The sequence below is a fragment of the Lepidochelys olivacea genome, assembly GCF_965140295.1.
Source record: "Lepidochelys olivacea isolate rLepOli2 genome assembly, chromosome: 4".
NCBI classification, from domain to species: Eukaryota; Metazoa; Chordata; order Testudines; family Cheloniidae; genus Lepidochelys; species Lepidochelys olivacea.
The window spans coordinates 97,432,350-97,455,220 of record NC_140414.1 but is presented as its reverse complement, the minus strand read 5'-3'; the positions used below and the strand labels follow the sequence as shown (position 1 = coordinate 97,455,220).

At 44.8% G+C, this 22,871-nt stretch overlaps 1 protein-coding gene across 1 annotated transcript in view; it reads right to left on the bottom strand.

Annotated features, from left to right (window-relative positions):
• SCFD2 (sec1 family domain containing 2) overlaps window positions 1–22,871 on the bottom strand; it is a 312,552-nt gene that overhangs the window by 4,888 nt on the left and 284,793 nt on the right. The window contains exons 7-8 of the mRNA XM_084626275.1: window positions 19,312–19,446; window positions 1,317–1,436 (exon numbers count right to left, since the gene is read on the bottom strand). Of these exons, the coding sequence (XP_084482401.1) occupies window positions 1,317–1,436; window positions 19,312–19,446 (255 nt within the window). The remainder of the gene's footprint in view (window positions 1–1,316; window positions 1,437–19,311; window positions 19,447–22,871) is intronic.

The window sequence follows — 22,871 nt, the reverse complement described above, 5'->3', positions numbered from 1 at the left end:
GTGTGTCCAGGAGCAGCAGACCTTCAGATGCTTGCCAACAATCTTCCCTTCCCCTTAACTGACTGAGTCCAAAGTTCTTTTGGAGGGTGGACAGGGTCAATGAATGGCACCTTGGTGCCAGGGGCATGTGGACAAGAGATGGGGGGAAGTTGATTTGGAGAGACAAACCTGGAGGGAACATAAGTACTATTTGACAGGTTGCCTGTGTGGTTGCTTATAGTCTTTGTCTGTCTTGTTTATTCATCTGTAAACTCTTTGAGACGGGGGTTTTTTACTCTGAGGGATAGGATGGCAGCCAGGTTTTTGTCAACTTGAGCACAGCACACTGAACTGCAGGTGGGAGGGGGGACATTTTAACCTAGGAAGTTGGAATAAACTCTTACAGAAAACGTCCTGGGATCTGAGGTCCACACAAAGCAGCTAGGACCTTCCCAGGCTCACTATAAGAAGACTTCCCACAGTGTTCCATTCAGCCAGAATCTGCCTGTGAGTCCTGCCCCTGCTCCAGGGATCCACACTCCAGGATCAACACTCCTTTTGGGCTTACTTTCCCCTACCTTCCCTTCTTCCTAGGGGCTTCTGCACAAGCTCTCCTCTAATTCATTAGGGGTTCCCCAGCTTTGGCCAGTCCTCACCAACAACCTTTTGCTCTACCTCATGGCTCTCTGTAACAGCTCGCTGCTGCCAGGAACTCTCCTTTCCTCCTCAGGCAGCTCTCATCTGCCTCTCTCAGGCAGCTCTGCCTCACTAGGTCTCTCTCCCATGTGGCCCAGGTGCCCTCTTTTAAGCCCAGTTAGGAGGCAGCTGAGCAGTCACAGGTGCACAGGCCTTTTCCCTCTTAAAGGGCCAGCATCACCCTGTGACATTGACATGTAAGTCTCTAACACCATCCCTTTCCACCTCTGAGGCCCCTAATCTGAGCCATTTTCTTTCTGGCTGAGGAGAACTGAACATTTTGGGAAGAGTCATTACTGCTCCGCTTGGTGGAATCGCTGCTTGCAGTTCAATTTGTGTATGCAGATTCCCAAGCAAATGCTCATTCACAGAAAACTGCGTGTGCAAATTCTGAGGTCCTATGGAATGATCTGGGTCTCACTGAATCTACTGCACACAACAAACTTTAAATAACTTGCATCTGAAAGCTGCTTGCCTGCAGATGTTCCACAACAGAGACCTGACACCATTATTAACCTTATTTATTTGTTATGGTACGTGTTCTGTACCTGGGCAGTATTCAGCACTATAAAAAGCATTTTCTTTGTTACTCTTAATTTGTCCTGGCTCAGACAGAAATCACAGTACTTAAGGTTTCGTACCTGAATACCAGGTTTGTGTGCTGATATTAGGTCTCTCACCATTCTGACCTCAGAGACTGTCACTCCACCAACCATATATAAGATCAGGAGAGGATGATCACTGGGGTGAGGACGACTCACCTATAAAACAACAGAAAGCATTATTCACATTGCTTCAAATTTATTCTGAAACACAAGTGCTCTTGATACAAAGCCATGTAGGGCATACGATTAATAACATAATGCAATGACTATTTATGACTGGTGTCATAAATATAAAGGGAAGGGTAAACCCCTTTAAAATTCCTCCTGGCCAGAGGAAAAATCCTCTCACCTGTAAAGTTGAGAGCGGAGACCAGAACGGACAACCCCAGACCACACCCTATTACCGGGGGCCGCCCAAGGCCCCACCTACCTCCCAAAGAACCCTCCAGACACCTTATTGTCCCACCACCCCGTTCTCCAGCAACCTGCCTTGCCCCAGTGACCCATCAGCTGGACGATGTTTTAAATGTAACGAGCTGGGGCATGTAAAGGCCAACTGCCTCAAGAACCCCAACAGATTACAATTCATTGCACTGGAATCACACCAGAGATCCGCAGGCCCAGATACCTCCCAGATACCCTTGGAGCGGAGGGAAACTGTGAGTGTGGGCGGGAAGAAGGTCACCGCGTGGAGGGACACCAGAGCACAAGTGTCAGCTATCCATGCTTCCTTAGTGGACCCCAATTTAATCAACCCAGAGATCCAAGTGATGATTCAACCCTTCAAGTCCAACTCTTTCAATTTGCCTACAGCCAAGTTGCCTGTCCAGTACCAGGGCTGGTCAGGAACGTGGACTTTTGCAGTCTATGATGATTATCCCATCCCCATGCTTTTGGGGGAAGACTTGGTCAATCATGTGAAGCAGGCCAAGAGGGTGGGAATGGTCACCCGCAGCCAGGCTAAACAAGCCGTGACGCCTTGCTCTGTTCCGGAAACTTCTATCAGGACCCGGTCAGAGGAGATGGACCTGGACCCCAGGCCAATGTCTGCAACAGCAGTAGTGGATCCAGTCCCAGAGACCCAGACAGAACCAGTCCCAGAACCAGCGGAACAACCAGCACCAGATCCATTGCCAGCACTGAATCCAGTATTTGCAAACTCAACACCAGAGGGCCCCACCGAACCTGAACTGGCAGCAGCCCATAACCCTACACAAGAGGCTCAACCGGAGCCTGAACCCCAACATAATGTCCCAGCGGAGAGCGGTTCACAGTCAACGGAAACAGCCCCATCCCCTACATCGCTTCCAGAGGGACCAAGCATAGGTCCACAAGCCAATGAGGAACTGATGTCTCCAGCATCAAGGGAACAATTCCAGACCAAACAGGAAGCAGATGAAAGCCTCCAGAGAGCTTGGACAGCGGCATGGAGCAACCCACCGCTTCTCAGCTCTTCTAATCGATCCAGGTTTGTTGTAGAAAAAGGACTTTTATACAAGGAAACTCTTTCTGGTGGACACCAGGAAGACTGGCATCCTCAGAGACAGTTGGTAGTTCCAACTAAATACTGGGCCAAGCTCTTGAGCTTAGCCCACGATCATCCTAGTGGCCATGCTGGGGTGAACAGGATCAAAGACCGTTTGGGGGAGTCATTCACTGGGAGGGAATGGGCAAGGATGTTTCTACCTATGTCTGGTCTTGTGAAGTATGCCAAAGAGTGGGAAAACCCCAAGACCAGGTCAAAGCCCCTCTCCAGCCACTCCCCATCATTGAAGTTCCATTTCAGAGAGTACCTGTGGATATTCTGGGTCCTTTTCCGAAAAAGACACCCAGAGGAAAGCAGTACATACTGACTTTCATGGATTTTGCCACCTGATAGCCGGAAGCAGTAGCTCTAAGCAACACCAGGGCTAAAAGTGTGTGCCAGGCACTAGCAGACATTTTTGCCAGGGTAGGTTGGTCCTCCGACATCCTCACAGATGCAGGGACTAATTTCCTGGCAGGAACTATGGAAAACCCTCTGGGAAGCTCATGGGGTAAATCACTTGGTTGCCACTCCTTACCACCATCAAACAAATGGCATGGTGGAGAAGTTTAATGGAATTTTGGGGGCCATGATATGTAAATTTGTAAATGAACACTCCAGTGATTGGGACCTAGTGTTGCAGCAGTTGCTCTTTGCCTACAGAGCTGTACCACATCCCAGTTTAGGGTTTTCACCATTTGAACTTGTATATGGCCGTGAGGTTAAGGGGCCATTACAGTTGGTGAAGCAGCAATGGGAGGGACTTACACCTTCTCCAGGAACTAACATTCTGGACTTTGTAACCAACCTACAAAACACCCTCCGAACCTCTTTAGCCCTTGCTAAAGAAAACTTATAGGATGCTCAAAAAGAGCAAAAAGCCTGGTATGAGAAACATGCCAGAGAGCGTTCCTTCAAAGTAGGGGACCAGGTCATGGTCTTAAAGGCACTCCAGGCCCATAAAATGGAAGCATCGTGGGAAGGGCCATTCACAGTCCAGGAGCGCCTGGGAGCTGTTAATTATCTCATAGCATTTCCCACCTCCAACCAAAAGCCTAAGGTTTACCATATTAATTCTCTAAAGCCCTTTTATTCCAGAGAATTAAAGGTTTGTCAGTTTACAGCCCAGGGAGGAGACGACGCTGAGTGGCCTGAAGGTGTCTACTACGAAGGGAAATGTGCTGGTGGTGTGGAAGAGGTGAACCTCTCCATGACCCTTGGGCGTATGCAGTGACTGCAGATCAAGGAGCTGTGCACTAACTACGCGCTGACGTTCTCAGCCACCCCAGAACTGACTGAACGGGCATACCACTCCACTGACACAGGTAATGCTCACCCAATTAAAGTCCAACCTTACCGGGTGTCTCCTCAAGCTAAAACTGCTATAGAACGGGAGATCCAGGATATGTTACAGATGGGTGTAATCCATCCCTCTGGAAGTGCGTGGGCATCTCCAGTGGTTCTAGTTCCCAAACCAGATGGGGAGATACATTTTTGCGTGGACTACTGTAAGCTAAATACTGTAACTCACCGAGACAACTATCCAATGCCACGCACAGATGAACTATTAGAGAAACTGGCTTGGGCTCAGTTCATCTCTACCTTGGACTTAACCAAGGGGTACTGGCAGGTACCGCTAGATGAATCCACCAAGGAAAGGTCAGCCTTCACCACACACGTTGGGCTGTATGAATTTAATGTACTCCCTTTCGGGCTGCGAAACGCATCCGCCACCTTCCAAAGACTTGTAGATGATCTCCTAGCAGGATTAGGAGAATATGCAGTTGCCTACCTTGATGATGTGGCCATATTTTCAGATTCTTGGGCAGAACACCTGGAACATCTACAAAAAGTCCTTGAGTGCATAAGGGAGGCAGGACTAACTGTTAAAGCTAAGAAATGTCAAATAGGCCTAAACAGAGTGACTTACCTTGGACACGAGGTGGGTCAAGGAACTATCAGCCCCCTACAGGCCAAAGTGGATGCTATCCAAAAGTGGCCTGTCCCAAAGTCAAAGAAACAGGTTCAATCCTTCTTAGGCTTGGCCGGTTATTACAGACGATTTGTACCGCAATACAGCCAAATTGCCGCCCCATTGACAGACCTAACCAAAAAGAAACAGCCAAATGCCATTCAGTGGACCGAAGAGTGTCAGAAGGCCTTTAACCAGCTTAAAGCGACACTCATGTCTGACCCTGTACTAAGGGCCCCACACTTTGACAAACCGTTCCTAGTAACCACAGATGTGTCCGAGTGTGGTGTGGGAGCAGTTTTAATGCAGGAAGGACCGGATCAAGAATTCCACCCTGTAGTGTTTCTCAGCAAAAAACTGTCTGAGAGGGAAAGCAACTGGTCAGTCAGTGAAAAAGAATGTTACGCCATTGTCTACGCCCTGGAAAAGCTACGCCCATATATTTGGGGACGGCGTTTCCACCTGCAAACCGACCATGCTGCGCTACAGTGGCTTCATACCGCCATGGGAAATAACAAAAAACTTATTCAGTGGAGTTTAGCTCTCCAAGATTTTGATTTCGACATCCAACACATCTCAGGAACTTCTAAAAAAGTGGCTGATGCACTCTCCCATGAAAGTTTCCCAGAATCAACTGGTTAAAATCGTCCTTGAGATGTGGAAAATATTGTTAGTCTTTATGTACTTGGTAGTATATTTAGAGGTGCATGTGTCTTATTAACTCTGTTTTTTCCTAGAACTCCAGGAAGAAATCCCAGCCAGCGTTTCACCCTAGCTGAGATTTGGGGGGCGTGTCATAAATATAAAGGGAAGGGTAAACCGCTTTAAAATCCCTCCTGGCCAGAGGAAAAATCCTCTCACCTGTGAAGGGTTAAGATGCTAAAGGTAATCTCGCTGGCACCTGACCAAAATGACCAATGAGGAGACAAGATACTTTCAAAAGCTGGGAGGAGGGAGAAAAACAAAGGGTCTGTGTCTGTCTGTATGATGCTTTTGCCAGGAACAGAACAGGAATGGAGTCTTAGAACTTTTAGTAAGTAATCTAGCTAAATATGTGTTAGATTATGATTCCTTTAAATGGCTGAGAAAATAGCTGTGCTGAATAGAATGAATATTCCTGTCTGCATGTCTTTTTTGTAACTTAAGGTTTTGCCTAAAGGGATTCTCTGTTTTGAATCTAATTACCCTGTAAGGTATTTACCATCCTGATTTTACAGAGATGATTCTTTTTTACTTCTATTAAAAGTCTTTGTGTAAGGAAATTGAATGCTTTTTCATTGTTCTAAGATCCAAGAGTTTGGGTCTGTGGTCACCTACGCAAATTGGTGAGGATTTTTACCAAACCTTCCCCAGGAAGTGGGGTGCAAGGGTTGGGAGAATTCTGGGGGGAAAGACGTTTCCAAACTACGTTTTTTCAGGAACCCAGATAAAGTTTGGTGGTGGCAGTGGAAGTCCAAGGGTAAAATAGTTTGTATCTTGGGGAAGTTTTAACCTAAGCTGGTAAAAGTAAGCTTAGGAGGTTTTCATGCAGGTCCCCACATCTGCATCCTAGAGTTCAGAGTGGGGAAGGAACCTTGACAACTGGTCAAGACAGAGTATTGAAGGACTAGGAGGAAACTCAGAAATGATTTTTTAAAATGCTGGTTTCTATGGAAGTTGGATAGAAAATTAAAGAGATGCTGGCAGGTTAAAAATCACTGGAATGATATTCAGGTGTGGCATATTCACATGTCCCACTGAGGTCAAAGGGAGTTGTGTGTGCTCAGCAGACCTGAGAATCAGGCCAATGATTTTTTAATGAATCAAATGTGTTTACATATATTACCATATACAGGAAAAGCTTTGTTATCCAGCATATTGGGGGAACAGGGGTGCTAGTTAGTCAAAAATTCTGGTTAACTAAAGAGTTATACTTATCAATGGAGGGAGGGAGTTTGGGTGTTGGCTCAGGGCTAGAGCTTGGGGTGCGGGAGGTGGTGTGGGCGTGGGCTGTGGGAGGGGACTCGGGGCAGGGGGTTCTGTTCACAAAGATGAGCAATTGTTCACAAAGATGGTAAACATGAATGTTGGCCAAAGTGCTTGGGCTAGGGTACTCTTATGCAGTATAAGAACTATTAGCTTTAAGATGTCAGTCCAGAGGCTAGCTGTGAACAAACTTTACGTGGCTGCTTCCCACTTCCTAATGTTATTTTAGCTGCCACCCAGAACAAAGGTGGTGATCAAAGAGTTAGATTTGAAGAATTTAAACTTAGATATTCGCCTCAGAATGTCCTCAAGAACTTTACCAAGTGACTAAGAAACTCATCGTAAACATGTACGTATAAATCTGGAAACTTATTATAAGGTTACCTAACGTAACCTTTCATGGGTACAGAAAGGGAGAAAATATTTGACAAATCATTTCCATCAGTCAAAATAAGCCTCTATCCAAACACATGGTTCATATATAAAATGTATTATTTTTCAGAAAACTGAAATTCAAACCACAAATTCCAGAAATGCATATTAAAAAATACCAACCATTAGGCATGCAAGCTCTAAATTAAATTAAAGTTGCCATGAAAAGGGTTTGGAACCTGTAATTTTATTATGCTATGCACAAGTGTTTTGGAGGAGGACAATACTTTGGGTACAAAATATTTGGCTGTGTTAAGAATGTGGGTTTCTGCCAACATATTTCCATTTGATAATACAACCCCCCAAGGCTCTCTCTTTTGAAGAGGCTAGCTCCATGTGGCTAAACACAACTCAACCCTGTGTTACAGAAGAAGAATAAAAGTGAACTGTAACAAAAAGCAACACACATTCTGTCATGCTTCTGCAAACAATGCCTAGTTAAAATTGGAGATTTTTTTCCTTTTCCAAAATAGCACACACTTTTCACCAGTTTGTTTCACAAGGTTTTCAAGTCCTCAAAATCTCATTTTTAATATGAATTGTTAGTGACCCCAAAATGTTTTGCAAATCACCTATCACTTCAAAACATCTTGATTTAGAAATTTTGCCCCAGTCTAAAAATCATTAGAAATTACCATGGCAACCATCTTTGGTAATTTAGGTTGGTGGAGAGAAGACAGGAGAAGACAAGGTCCCGCACAGAAAGTCTCCATTCAGAAGCACATGCCGAGACACATATTTGGTGAGATGGTGACAGACGTGGCCAGGGACACCTTTTCTTTGGCTCCACCTCCAGAAGTAGTGCAGGAACACACACCCAGCCCATGTCTTGCAGACACCATGGACCAGACATATAACTTTACACCACAAGTTTGGGCAGATAAAGTATGAAAAGAGAGATTGACACTGCAAGCATGATGGTTATGGTTGCTGGCATTATTGATATAGCATGGCATCAGAGAAGCCAGCCTATGTGCCACCAGGATTCTATAGTGTACCCAATACTCCTAAGACTAATATACTATAACTACAAGGAGAATAAAATAAACATGAAAATCCCAGCATTAATGTAACCAAACCACAGATAAAGATGCGGAGTGAATCAGCTTCAATATAGCCAGACTTCATATAAAAACACATTGTAAAACTACATCAACATAGCCAAGCTAACAAATAAATCTAGTGAAGGAGGAATCTTGGAGTTTGGATACTTATCTGAACCTAGCTGGTCATGAGGACCTTTGTCCCTACAATCGCCAGTCCTGGTATTTTCTCCTAGGGACTTTAGTGGTTGGAGTGCTTTCCCTTTGGTGTGTTTTGGGGATCATCAGGCAGGGCCAATGCCCCTCGACAACACTGTACGGACCACATGAAATGGGGAGGCAAAGCAGGTTCCCAACTGCAGCAGGAAGTGGCTCAGTTGACAGGTTTGTTTTTACTAATTTAGAGGTCACAAAAATGCAGACATTTCCTCTGAGAAAAATCAGTTAAAATGACTTGTCTAACCCAGAAGGGTCACAGCTCAGGCAACCAGGAAACTAGACCTAATAGATCACTTCTGTGACCATCACAACCAACCAACCCAGATCAAAATTGGAAAAAGTAAAATGGAAATGTGTCATAATCACCTGAAAATTTTAAAAAAAGTTTGCATTGAATTTTGTCCAAAAATTTAAGACTAAGTAAAATCACTTATCAGCTTTGCAAAACATCCATCTATCAGGTGATTTTCCATTAAATGAATTTTAATTATAAACATTTTACCCACTTCTCTATATAAGCATTTCTAATAATTTGTTATTTTTTCTTCTTAATTGAGCTATACAGTATTAGTCATCAGATAGTCAACCAGTGTGAATCAGTGCGGCTCCATTGACTCCAATGAACTTCAGCTAAGGATCTGGCCCAATACCTTGGCTTGCACTGATAATTATGCATCAGCTAGCATGGTGGAAGAGTTAATTTGGGATCTGGATATCTGAATAGCTGAGCCTCTGGTCAGGAAAAACAGAAGGCTGACAGTTATCATGCATGCCCATTTTCTGTTGATATAAAACATATGAGGCAGGCCCCCTAAGAGATATTTTGGGATATGTGTAAGCCAAGAGCCATTTTATTGTGTCCAATGACATGGTTCCTCATACAGAATGAGCACAATTGAAGTGCCATTAAGAACTGATTAAACTGAAGTTATTGACCCTGATTACATATCTACCCATAGACAGCAGCTATTATACCAAACAACATACCAAGATAAGAAAATATCATTAATAAATTAAATAGTTTTACACAACACACCATTACTATTCAAATGAGAACAGACCTCATGCTCTGGCAGGATACAAAGTTCTTTGAATCAACTGCTGAAAAAAAAGCAACTCTCAGAGGCAATAATTTAACACCAAGAAATATAAATGCAGAAAAGGTGGCTGTAGTGGTATAGGGCAGGCCTCTGTCGCAAAACAAACCTGTTATTCTGTCTATCTAATAGCCTTGGGATATAAGGCTTTTCTTTCAGTGCAGCACAGAGGTAAAGGGATGGGGATCCCTGTGTGCACCAAAGGGGATCCCTGTGTGCAGCTGTCCACAGAGGGGGCAGGGATGGGCTGGAGGATACATCACAGCACAGATCCCCCAGACATTCCCCATGACCATTCAGACAGGGGGCCTCTAACGTCATGGAGGCTACTCCAGCCACTGTCCTTTGGTCTAGGAAAAAGCCTCTCCCTCCTTTTCCCAAAAAGATGCTCAACATCCAGCTGAGTAACTGGGCTGGGCACTAGGGATAGGACCTCCCCTTGAAAGCTGTGACTCATGAGATGGAGGGAGGGAAAACATTTCTGAATATCCCTAATAGGAAAAAAAGATGCAGAAGGAGCTCAATTCTGAAAAGACTATCTGTAAGCCTTCTGGGCAGAACAAGAGCAGAGGCAGACAGTGATGTGGGATTGTCAATGCAATGGAGAGAAAAACCCACCCTGAATGGCTAAAAGGGAAAAGCTCCTCTGTAGGAAGTTGTGGAGTGGTTTGGCAGTTAAGAGAATGTATGGAATTGAGCTTTTTCCACCTACACTCCCTCATACCAGTCTTTAAACACCTCACTGGGGCCACACAGCCCATAGGAGTAACCCACTTGCAACGTTCTCTGGGAAGATATTCCCAAGTTCCAGGCCTTGGGAGTACAATTAGAATAAAGACAGCATCTATTTATGAGGGGAATCTCTCCTGCCCATGAATGAAGTAGGGAGGTAGCCAAGCACTGTTGTATAAGGCAATTGATATAAATGAAATGGGTCCTCTTTAAATCACCATTTGGTTTGGAGTACCACTAGAAAAGGAGGAATCTTGGACACAAAGGAGCCCTTCCCTGTCTCCTTGGCTGAGCTCCAGAACAGACATGTCAGCCAGAGACACAAGTATTGGGTGAGTGGCATCTTTAATCTTCTCTGGCTGAACAAATATCATTCAGCCAGGCAAGGGGATACACTGAGCGTGGTAATATGTGGTTGGATCCTTCCCTGACTGACTACTGTTGAGTCATCCAGCATGCTTGGCATGTCCCCAGATGTTATGTTCTTAAAAGACGCAATTGAGAAAGCAAGGTCTATGGAAAGTAATTGTCCTAGGAAGACGTGAACTGAATGAAGAACTAGTCCCTTCGAGTGTGGCTGTATAGTCCAGGAGGGTGATGTACTCTACTGGACACGGGCTAGGAGAGGCTGCTTTTGGCTGGACTCTTAACACATAACAACTCAGCCAATTTAAATTTAATGATCAAACTTCACTTGTTTGATTTGTTTGAGTTGTCACACATTTAAGGGACAACAAATTTAAGGCTGCTTGTGAAATCATCACGAAACGTGATAGTCATGCAAAAAGGGGGAAATCTGTGAAACATCTCCTATGTGATGAATACAGATCACTGGCTGGCTCAGAATCTCTCACACTGTAATGCAGCACCCTGCCAACCAGCCAAAGGTCTAAACAACATGCAGAGGAGAAAATGTGAGGGACGTGATGACAGTTTTGTGTCCATGAAATATTCATACCTGCACATCTGTTATACATTTATATTTGCTTTATATTACTAGCAGAGTTAGAGGCATTTAAGGTGGTAAGTGTATGTTGCTGAAAGACCATAAAAAGAAAACTTAAAAGCCTAGAATGACTCCAATATAGCAAGGTAGAAAAAGAAAAGCAGAGGAGACAGAAATCGAAGAAAGGAGATAAAAGTGAGAGAAGACAGAGAAAAGTGGCAAAATCTTCTTTTCACATACCCTTGCCTCTTTCTTCTTTTTCCACACTTTGTGAAAGTGGCACCCTTCTGTTTGACAGGAGTGCAATCAGGAGACTGGAGGGTTAGCCTGGTAATTATATTGACCAATGATACGCTGATAGGTAATTTAGTTTATTCATCTACGGGAACTTTTTAAGAACCATGACACAGTCAAGTAAATTTTAGAAGACTGGATTTTGTTAAAATTATGTTTTAACTAACATGTATAGAAATAAAAAGAAAAGGTGTACTAGTGGCACCTTAGCCCTGGTCTACACTAGGACTTTAGGTCGAATTTAGCAGCGTTAAATCGATGTAAACCTGCACCTGTCCACATGATGAAGCCCTTTTTTTTTTACTTAAAGGGCTCTTAAAATCGATTTCCTTACTCCACCACTGACAAGTGGATTAGCGCTTAAATTGGCCTTGCCAGGTCAAATTTGGGGTACTGTGGACACAATTCGACGGTATTGGCTTCCGGGAGCTATCTCAGAGTACTCCATTGTGACCGCTCTGGACAGCACTCTCAACTCAGATGCACTGGCTATGTAGACAGGAAAAGAACCGTGAACTTTTGAATCTCATTTCCTGTTTGGCCAGCGTGGCAAGCTGCAGGTGACCATACAGAGCTTATTAGCAGAGGTGACCCTGATGGAGTCCCAGAATCGCAAAAGAGCTCCAGCATGGACTGAACGGGAGGTATGGGATCTGATCACTGTATGGGGAGAGGAATCCGTGCTATCAGAACTCCGTTCCAGTTTTTGAAATGCCAAAACCTTTATCAAAATCTCCCAGGGCATGAAGGACAGAGGCCAGAAGAGGGACCCGAAGCAGTGCTCTGTGAAACTTAAGGAGCTGAGGCAAGCCTACCAGAAAACCAGAGAGGCGAACGGCCGCTCCGGGGCAGAGCCCCAAACATGCTGCTTCTATGATGAGCTGCATGCCATTTTAGGGGGTTCAGCCACCACTACCCTAGCCGTGTTGTTTGACTCCTTCAATGGAGATGGAGACAACACGGAAGCAGGTTTTGGGGACGAAGATGATGATGATGATGATGAGGTTGCAGATAGCTCACAGCAAGCAAGCGGAGAAACCGGTTTTCCTGACAGCCAGGAACTGTTTCTTATCCTGGACCTGGAGCCAGTACCCCCCGAACCCACCCAAGGCTGCCTCCTGGACCCGGCAGGCAGAGAAGGGACCTCTGGTGAGTGTACCTTTTAAAATACTATACATGGTTTAAAAGCAAGCATGTGAAAGGATTAATTTGCCCTGGCATTCTCTCCTGGATGTACTCCCAAAGCCTTTGCAAAAGGTTTCTGGGGAAGGCAGCCTTATTACGTCCTCCATGGTAGGATACTTTACCACTCCAGGCCAGTAGCACGTACTCGGGAATCATTGTACAACAAAGCATTGCAGTGTATGTTTGCTGGCGTTCAAACAACATCCGTTCTTTATCTCTCTGTGTTATCCTCAGGAGAGAGAGATATCATTCATGGTCACCTGGTTGAAATAGGGTGCTTTTCTTCAGGGGACACTCAGAGGTGCCCGTTCCTGCTGGGCTGTTTGCCTGCGGCTGAACAGAAATGTTCTCCGCTGTTAGCCACGGGGAGGGGGGAGGGTTGAGGGGGTAGCCACGCGGTGGGGGGAGGCAAAATGTGACCTTTTAACGAAAGCACATGTGCTATGTATGTAATGTTAACAGCAAGGTTTACCCTGAAAGAGTGTAGCCATTGCTTTATAAAATGTGTCTTTTTAAATACCACTGTCCCTTTTTTTTTTCTCCACCAGCTGCATGTGTTTCAATGATCACAGGATCTTCTCCTTCCCAGAGGCTAGTGAAGATTAGAAAGAAAAAAAAAACGCACTCGTGATGAAATGTCCTCTGAGCTCATGCTGTCCTCCCACACTGACAGAGCACAGACGAATGCGTGGAGGCAAATAATGTCAGAGTGCAGGAAAGCACAAAATGACCGGGAGGAGAGGTGGTGGGCTGAAAAGAGTAAGTGGCGGGCTGAAGAGAGTAAGTGGTGGGCTGAAGACAGGGCTGAAGCTCAAATGTGGCGGCAGCGTGATGAGAGGAGGCAGGATTCAATGCTGAGGCTGCTGGAGGATCAAACCAATATGCTCCAGTGTATGGTTGAGCTGCAGCAAAGGCAGCTGGAGCACAGACTGCCGCTACAGCCCCTGTGTAACCAATCACCCTCCTCCCCAAGTTCCATAGCCTCCTCACCCAGACGCCCAAGAACGCGGTGTGGGGGCCTCCAGCCAACCAGGCTCTCTACCAAAGAGGATTGCCCAAAAAACAGAAGGCTGGCATTCAAAAAATTTTAAAGTTGTAAACTTTTAAAGTGCTGTGTGGCATTTTCCTTCCCTCCTCCACCACCCCTTCTGGGCTACCTTGGTAGTCATCCCCCTATTTGTGTGATGAATGAATAAAGAATGCATGAATGTGAAGCAACAATGATTTTATTGCCTCCATAAGCAGTGATCAAAGGGAGGAGGGGAGGGTGGTTAGCTTACAGGGAAGTAGAGTGAGCCAAGGGGCGGGGGGTTTCATCAAGGAGAAACAAACAGAACTTTCACACCGTAGCCTGTCGAGTCATGAAACTGGTTTTCAAAGCTTCTCTGATGCGTACCGCGCCCTCCTGTGCTCTTCTAACTGCCCTGGTGTCTGGCTGCGCGTAACCAGCAGCCAGGCGATTTGCCTCAACCTGCCACCCCGCCATAAACATCTCCCCCTTACTCTCACAGATATTGTGGAGCACACAGCAAGCAGTAATAACAGTGGGAATATTGGTTTCGCTGAGGTCTAAGTGAGTCAGTAAACTGCGCCAGCGCGCCTTTAAACATCCAAATGCACATTCTACCACCATTCTGCACTGGCTCAGCCTGTAGTTGAACTGCTCCTGACTACTGTCCAGGCTGCCTGTGTACGGCTTCATGAGCCATGGCATTAAGGGGTAACTATAGGCATTTCAACATCCCCTGCTGTAGCTCACGAAAGCTTATGCTCATATAAATTGGTTAGTCTCTAAGGTGCCACTAGTACTCCTTTTCTTTTTCCGAATACAGACGAACACAGCTGCTACTCTGAAACATGTATAGAAATATTTCCTTACTCATCATAGCCGGTCCCCATATCTGGGTGCACATAAAAAGCTCTCTCCTTTATAATTCACTTGCTTCATTCAGTGATGTCTCAGTAAAGTGTTTGTGACATCATAATTTGTTATCATGGGAGAAAGTGTGATACCATAAATGCTGAACTGTAACAGCACTCAGTGAGTCATGCTGGGGACCATATTGATTACACCGTCTTATTTGCCTGTAAAATGCCAGGCATATCTTGGTGTTGTGTAACTAACAACAATATCTTGGAGTCAAAGCAACTGCTTGCCCTACTGACATGGGTGATTCTGGCACCAAGAGAGCTTTGTTGATACAATGCATTTTGAAAGACTAACTGGTGGCTGGGTACTGGTTCTTAAAACATTGAGCAGACAGATGAAAAATGTCCAGAGCAACCGACAGAAGAGACCCTTGGCAGAACAACAGAGAATGATTCATGACAGCTACGGAGAGAGTGAACACATGTATGATTACAAATCTCTTTTAGTGTCTCACATTTTTCAGAAAAAACGTATTTCAGGAGATATCAACTTACAGCTCAGTCACTGGCTGTGCCCATAACTCCCTCCCTTTCCTGCCGTTTCTCAAGGATTTCACTCACTCCTTTTCCCCACCCCCCACTCTTTTCCCTCCCTAATCCCATTAGTTAGTGCCCCCTCAACAAGTTACATCTTGCCTTAAGCAATCCATGGGAATTCACCATTTATGTCAGCATGGAGCAATGGGGCTCTCTGCTTCAGGGTTTGCCTGCACAGGTCCAGCTGCAGGAGTGTGGTCTGAGATCATCCACTCTCTGGAGAAGAGACCGATTTTGGTATATGACTGTACAGCACCTAGCACCATGGGACCCCGACTTAGATGGCATATAGGTGCTAGTGTAACAACAACAACAACAATTGGGTAGACCTAACAATTGGTCAATGTTGAAAATGGCTCTATCTGAATGTTATACTTTCTGGAGACCACACGTATGTTTTTAGAAAAACTAATGATTGTTCCTGCTTCAAAAAAAAAAAAACAAACAAAACCCAAGCAAATAAAATCAAATAAATGCAGGTGTGAATTACAGGGAAATCTCCAGTAAATAAAACCAGTCATTTCAAACATCATGTGTGCATCAGCTCGTTTATACACTTTGATAGCGGAATGTCTGTTCTCTTTCTTTCTTTCTTGGAATTACAGCACGGATTGTTTTTCAGACATCACACAGGTGTGGAAAGATCTTCCAGAGGCAAAGAACTGTGGGTCAGTTTTTAGGGCTGCCAACCCTGACAGTGTATCTTTATACTAGGGCTCTTGATTAATTAAAGTTAACTCACACGATAAACTCAAAAAAATGAATCGTGATTAAAAAAATTAATCATGATTAATTGCACTGTTAAACAATAGAATACCAATTTAAATTTATTAAATATTTTTGGATGTTTTTCTACATTTTCAAATATATTGATTTCTATTACAACACAAAATACAAAGCGTACAGTGCTCACTTTATATTATTATTTTTATTACAAATATTTGCACTGTAAAAATTATAAATAAAAAATAGTATTTTTCAATTCACCTCATACAAGTACTATAGTGCAATCTCTTTATCGTGAAAGTGTAACTTACAAATGTAGATTCTTTGTTTCATAACTGCACTCAAAAACAAAACAATGTAAAACTTTAGAGCCTATAAGTCCACTCAGTCCTACTTCTTGTTCAGCCAGTCGCCAAGACAAACAAGTTTGTTTACATTTACGGGAGATAATGCTGCCTGCTTCTTATTTACAATGTCACTTGAAAGTGAAAACAGGCATTCGCATGGCACTTTTGTAGCTGGTGTTGCAAGGTATTTACGTGCCAGATATGCTAAACATTCGTATGCCCCTTCATGCTTCAGCCACCATTCCAGAGGACATGCTTCCATGCTGATGATGCTCGTTCAAAAAATAATGCATTAATTAGATTTGTGACTGAACTCCTCGGGGAGAATTGTATGTCTCCTATTCTGTTTTACCCACATTCTGCCATATATTTCATGTTATAGGAGTCTCAGATGATGACTCAGAACATGGTCATTTTAAGAACACTTTCACTACAGATTTGACAAAATACAAAGAAGGTACCAATGTGAGATTTCTATCAGGGATCTGAGTACAGTGGAAGCTGCTGGGTGCTAAGCACTTTTGAAAATCTGGCCACTTCATTTAGGCACCTAAATGGGCTGCTGGCTCTTTTGTAAATGTAGATCCAACTGTGGGGCAGAGACATGAAAACAGGGCAAAAAAATAAAGGCATGTTACACTTTCTGGCTGATAATAATTTACTCTAAACTAACACAACAAGAATCCTCTTATAAACTGATAGCAAGTACAAAGCATTTTTGGCAGAGTTTCTGAGGTCTTACACTCAACTCTGACATTTCTATTTGTCTGTATTTAACACAACAACTTTTGAGCATAAGTTCCCATGAGCTACAGCTCACTTCATCGGATGCATCCGATGAAGTGAGCTGTAGCTCACGAAAGATTATGCTCAAATAAATTGGTTAGTCTCTAAGGTGCCACAAGTACTCCTTTTCTTTTTGCGAATACAGACTAACATAGCTGTTAATCTGAAACAATAACTTTTGAATACCACATCTAATCAATTCCAAAATTTCAGGGGATGTTCTAGGCAGGGCCGAATCTTTTGATTTTGGGGAACATTGGAAAACTGAATGAGGGAAAAACGGAAACACACGGAGCTCTGGCATTTGATTAGCAGAGCTACAGATTAAGCACTTCTGCAATTGTGTATCGATCAAACAACTGGTTGATGGAACCCATTAATACCTTCCAGCATAATAATACCCATGCTCATCCTCCTGTCACAGATCTGGTCGTCCATCAGATGGCTGAGAGGGGAATCCAAGCCTCTAGATCAGGGATGGGCAAACTACGGCCCAGGGGCCACATCTGGCCCTCCAGCTGGTTTAATCCGGCCCTTGAGCTCCTGCTGGGAGTGGGTCTGGGGCTTGCCCTGCTCCTGCGCTCCAGACAGGGATTGGGGTTGGAGGCCACTCTGTGTGTGCACGCCGAGGCTCCCGGAAGCAGCAGCATGTCCCCCCTCCAGCTCCTACGTTTAGGAACAGACAGGGGGCTCTGTGCACTGCCCCTGCCCCAAGCGCCACCCCGGCAGCTCCCATTGGCCAGGAACTGCGGCTAATGGGAGCTGCAGGGGCGGTGCCTGCGGACGGGGCAGCGCACAGAGCCACCTGGCCACACTTCCACATAGGAGCTGGAGGGGGGACATGCCGCTGCTTCCAGGAACTATTTGAGGTAAGAGCCTCCTGGAGCCTGCACCTCTGACCCCCTCCCATGCCCCAACGCCCTGACCCAGCCCAGAGCCCCCTCCCACACCCTGAACTCCTCATTTCTGGCCCCACCCCAGAACCCTCACCCCCAGCTGGAGCCCTCACCCCCTCCTGCACCCCAACCCGATTTCATGAGCATTCATGGCCCTCCATACAATTTCCATACCCAGATGTGGCCCTCGGGCCAAAAAGTTTGCCCACCCCTGCTCTAGGTCACTGGATGGTTTAAGACTCTTGGAGCCTGAATGGAGTCCAGACACTGCCCCAGTCTCTGCAGTCCCTAGGCACACTATTGGATTGCAGACCCTGTGTCTGGAACTCCCTGTCCAGCTGCCTAGCTCCTGGGCTCAGTGCTGACCCTTCAGCCTCCCTGATTGCTTAAACACACCCTCTTCCAGGACTACCCCCAAGATGTGAGCCTTCTGGTTTACCATATAACTCTCACAGGAAGCACATTGCAGTAGTGAAGCATGTAAAAAACACACACACACACACAGAGGCAGATTCTAACACCACCGCTCTCTTGTACTTAATCATAGATGCCTAAGAAAGAGTACAGATCATAGAGAACACTAGCCCCTCACTAGCACCCCCTTCCTTTGGGAGTCCTTGGAGACCATCTGCGTTTAGGAAGGTAGGCAGGGTCCCCTGCCTCACCCAGGCTTCTGCAGATTGGGTTAACCCTCCCCCATCTTGAGCTGGAAAAAAATGGCCCCCAGAAGAGCAGCTCTTGCCCTTTTTATAACTTTTTGCCCTCTTTGTCAGGTGACATCCTCCTCAGCTTCTCCCAGTGATCACAGCCTCCTGCCTGCTGACTTTGTTGCCAAGACGACCTGTCCACGGTTAACCTAGTTCTGTGGGTTGGGAGCCAGCCTATTGTTTAGAGTTATTCCATTTTGATAGGAGAGCACTTAATGTCAATGGCCCTCTCTTGTTATTCTTTTGCCACCAGCCTTTTGAATTTCAGCCCAACATGGAAGTAACAGACAAGGGAGAAGGCAAAAGGCTACATCCTTCAAAACTGAGTTGTTACGGTTTGGTCAAGATACATACACGGAGTTCATAATTCATGAGTCGCTTTTCTAACATAGTTTTTAAAAACTGAAATAAATACATATGTGTAATAATATAGACCCGCATTTATATCGTTTCATATAGATATATTCGCCTATGTACATACATATGTATATGTATTACTGGAATAATTAGGTCTTCGTTTAATTGAGCATTAGTCTCATCCAGCTATTACAGTGACAAAGGCAAATACAGTTGTGTGCCACTTCCTGGGCAGCTAATGGAAGTGATACATGACTGCATATAGTAGCAGCGGCTGAGATGTTCAACTATGGACAGGTGCAGATTTTATACATGAACTCGGGATGGCTGCTTTACCTTCAGGAACATGCTGAATCCAGTTTTCAGGAGATCAGTGAGACCTGCAGAGAGGTGCTCAATATCAACAGGGTCAGGTCGATCAGAATTGAATATCTCCTCTACCACCTGCTTCAGCAATGGCTTGTAAGTGGCCTGCAAAAGTAAAACGTGCTGAAAATAAAAGTGCCTGTACTTGCGGCGAGTTGCTTTTCTTAGCGTTTCATTACCATTAAAGGAAACAAAAGCTTTTGTCACAGAATGGAAATTGGACACATTTAGAAGGCTGAAGCAACAACTGTATTTGCAACATTACATAGCAATGATGTGCACAGAATTCTCATCTAACTGAAGAGAGAGATACGTGCTATATTTACCCAGGTGCTGTGTGTACTCCATGTGTAAAGGGAGGCAAGGAAAAAAGTGTGAAGATTCTTGTGGGAGAAGAGGTCAAGCGGCCAGTCGAGGCTGTTATTATTAGCAGAGTAGAGCATATGGGCTTAGGTTTCTCTCCAACCCAAAGCTCCTTTAGGGTCATACAGAGAGGGCAGCGAACTGTCACCATACCTGTAGGTTATCTTGAATCCAGGCATAATTTCAAGGAGACATGTGGCTTTGTTGAACACTTAAACAGAAATGAGTACTATGATTTGTTTATTTTTAAGAGAATTTAGTGCACTTGAAACAGGCTGTCCTGGCAGCTAGAGAAGGGCACATCACTTAAAGTGTGAAATAATAATTCAGCTCCTACTCCTAGGCCAGGAAGAGCTATAGGAGGAATGATCATGTACCTCTAGCTCTCCATCTCGGCACAGCCAGCCACTCCTGCCTCCTAGCTACATAGGAGAACGGGGACAGATTAAGACAATCTGGGGACCGAGGGCCATAATGACATGCATAATAATGACATGCAGCCTCCTGTGGTTCTGTCCTCCCAGCCCAACCCTCCATTTGGAGTGATGGTGGCAGGGCCAGGGGCCCCTTTCCCCTGCAGGTGTTGCAGTAGGAGCCCCCATCCCTTTGGATGCAGCAGGGATCACTTATCCCACACAGAGTCAGGGGGCAGGGGAGGGAACCCCCATACTTCCCCTGGCAGTCAGTTACTTAGGTGGGCATGTTTGCCACACACAAAGGCCTGCATGACACCTAAATCTCAGATCAACCTAGCTATGTCGCTCATGTGAAATTCACACCCATGAGAGACATAGTTAAGTTGACCTAAGCCCCGGTGTGGACACTGCTAGGTTGCGGAAAAATTCTTCCATTGACCTAACTACTGCCTCTCGGAGAGGTAGATTTATTACAGGTTTCAGAGTAGCAGCCGTGTTAGTCTGTATCTGCAAAAAGAAAAGGAGTACTTGTGGCAGCTTAGAGACTAACAAATTTATTTGAGCATAAACTTTTGTGAGCTACAGCTCACTTCATTGGATGCATGCAGTGGAAAATACAGTGGGGAGATTTATATACACAGAGAACATGAAACAATGGGTGTTACCATACACACTGTAACCAGAGTGATCAGATAAGGTGAACTATTACCAGCAGGAGAGTGGGAGGGCGGGGGGGGGGGGAGAGAGAGGGACCTTTTGTAGTGATAATCAAGGTGGGCCATTTCCAGCAGTTGACAAGAACGTGTGAGGAACAGTGTGGGGGGAAATAGTTTTACATTGTGTAATGACCCATCCACTCCCAGTCTTTATTCAAGCCTAAGTTAATTGTATCCAGTTTGCAAATTAATTCCAATTCAGCAGTCTCTCGTTGGAGTCTGGTTTTGAAGTTTTTTTGTTGAAGAATTGCGACTTTTAGGTCTGTAATCGAGTGACCAAAGAGATTGAAGTGTTCTCTTTCTGGTTTTTGAATGTTATAATTCTTGACGTCTGATTTGTGTCCATTTATTCTTTTATGTAGAAACTGTCCAGTTTGGCCAATGTACTCCCCCGCCCCCCCAGCTATTCCTCAGACATTCTTGTCAACTGCTGGAAATGGCCCACCTTGATTATCACTACAAAAGGTTTCCGCCCTCCCCACCCCCACCCCCGCTCTCCTGCTGGTAATAGCTAACCTTACCTGATCACTCTGGTTACAGTATGTATGGTGACACCCATTGTTTCATGTTCTCTGTGTATATAAATCTCCCCACTGTATTTTCCACTGCATGCATCCAATGAAGTGAGCTGTAGCTCACGAAAGCTTATGCTCAAATAAATTTGTTAGTCTCTAAGGTGCCACAAGTACTCCTTTCCCCTGGAGTTAGTGAGTCTTGGAGTGAACACCCTGCTGTGATCCTAAGGCTGTTCACATCCCTTAGAGCTATTATTTCAGGTTGTCTGCAAACTCATAGGTTTTATTCACACACATGATGGCTAAAAACTTAGTTTTGTTTTTCTAAATGGAAGTGGAGATTCTGATGTCGTTTCCCATGTGGGAAAAAGAAGGGAAAGACCCCTTCATCTCTGTTATCTTCAGGGTGTGGACAGCTGGTTCCCTTCCCAGAACTTCAGGGTTAGTTGAGTGACATGTCCTCACTGAAATCTGCTCTGCTCTGCCTTACCCTGCCCCCTGCAGCAACTGCACATGGAAGCACGCCTCTTGCTTCTGCTAAGCTACTCCTTTAACTCATATGGTCTACTAGGACACACAAGGTGACATTGGACCAATGGGAAACCTTGTCTGTTGACTGAGTCTCTAGCACACTCTAGGATGGCCTGAACTTCCAAGTGTTAAGGGGTCAGTACAGGTGGAGTATTTAAAGATGTAAATCACTTCCTGTTCTCCCGAAGATACTTATTTAAATTTAGGGTGCAGTGAGCCTACGGTCATCCCTTGAAAAGGACAGAAAGAGGAAGGGGTCTGCCAGCTGCCTTTGAAGACACAGGAAAAGTCCAGCAAACTATCCCTGATGATCTGAGAGTAGAGGAATCCTCCCCTCAACAGAAGAGAAGAGATCTTCAGCAGAGGTGGTGGGGGAAGTGCTCAGACTCAGCTCTGCTATTTAGAGGTCTGAGCTGGAGAGTATCAGATCCCTCTGAATATGAATATCATCCAAACATCAAAACACCAGACACGAATACCACTCACACTCTGTAAACACGCCCTCAACCATTTTGAGACACTGGGTCTGATTTTCTTTTTATTTGCATCAACATAGATGAGAGGAATGGTATTTTTTGTGACATGGACAGCTGTCAATTAGTGAACGGACTGAGACCACAAATTCTTTTCATGGTACACCAAATAGCTATCAAGTGATAACTTTCAGTATCTATCAACCTGGGCTGAATTTGAACCGGTGATCTAGAGATGAAAGGGTCCATATTCAGTTATCAATGGCTTGAGCCATCCAGTCATCCTAAAGATGATTTCTAAGGGATTGTCCTCATGACCATTTAGTTTGCAGCAAGCAGTAAATCTACCCCACACTAGCCTGCCATGCACTAACTGTCCACGTGGGTCTTGCTGACATGCACTAACTAGTTCTTCTTTTACTGAAAAATCTACCTTACTCAATTTATAGTTGGGGATAGCATTTTTTGTTTTCACAGGTTTGCTGAAGATTAAAACATTAAAAAGTAACTGTAATA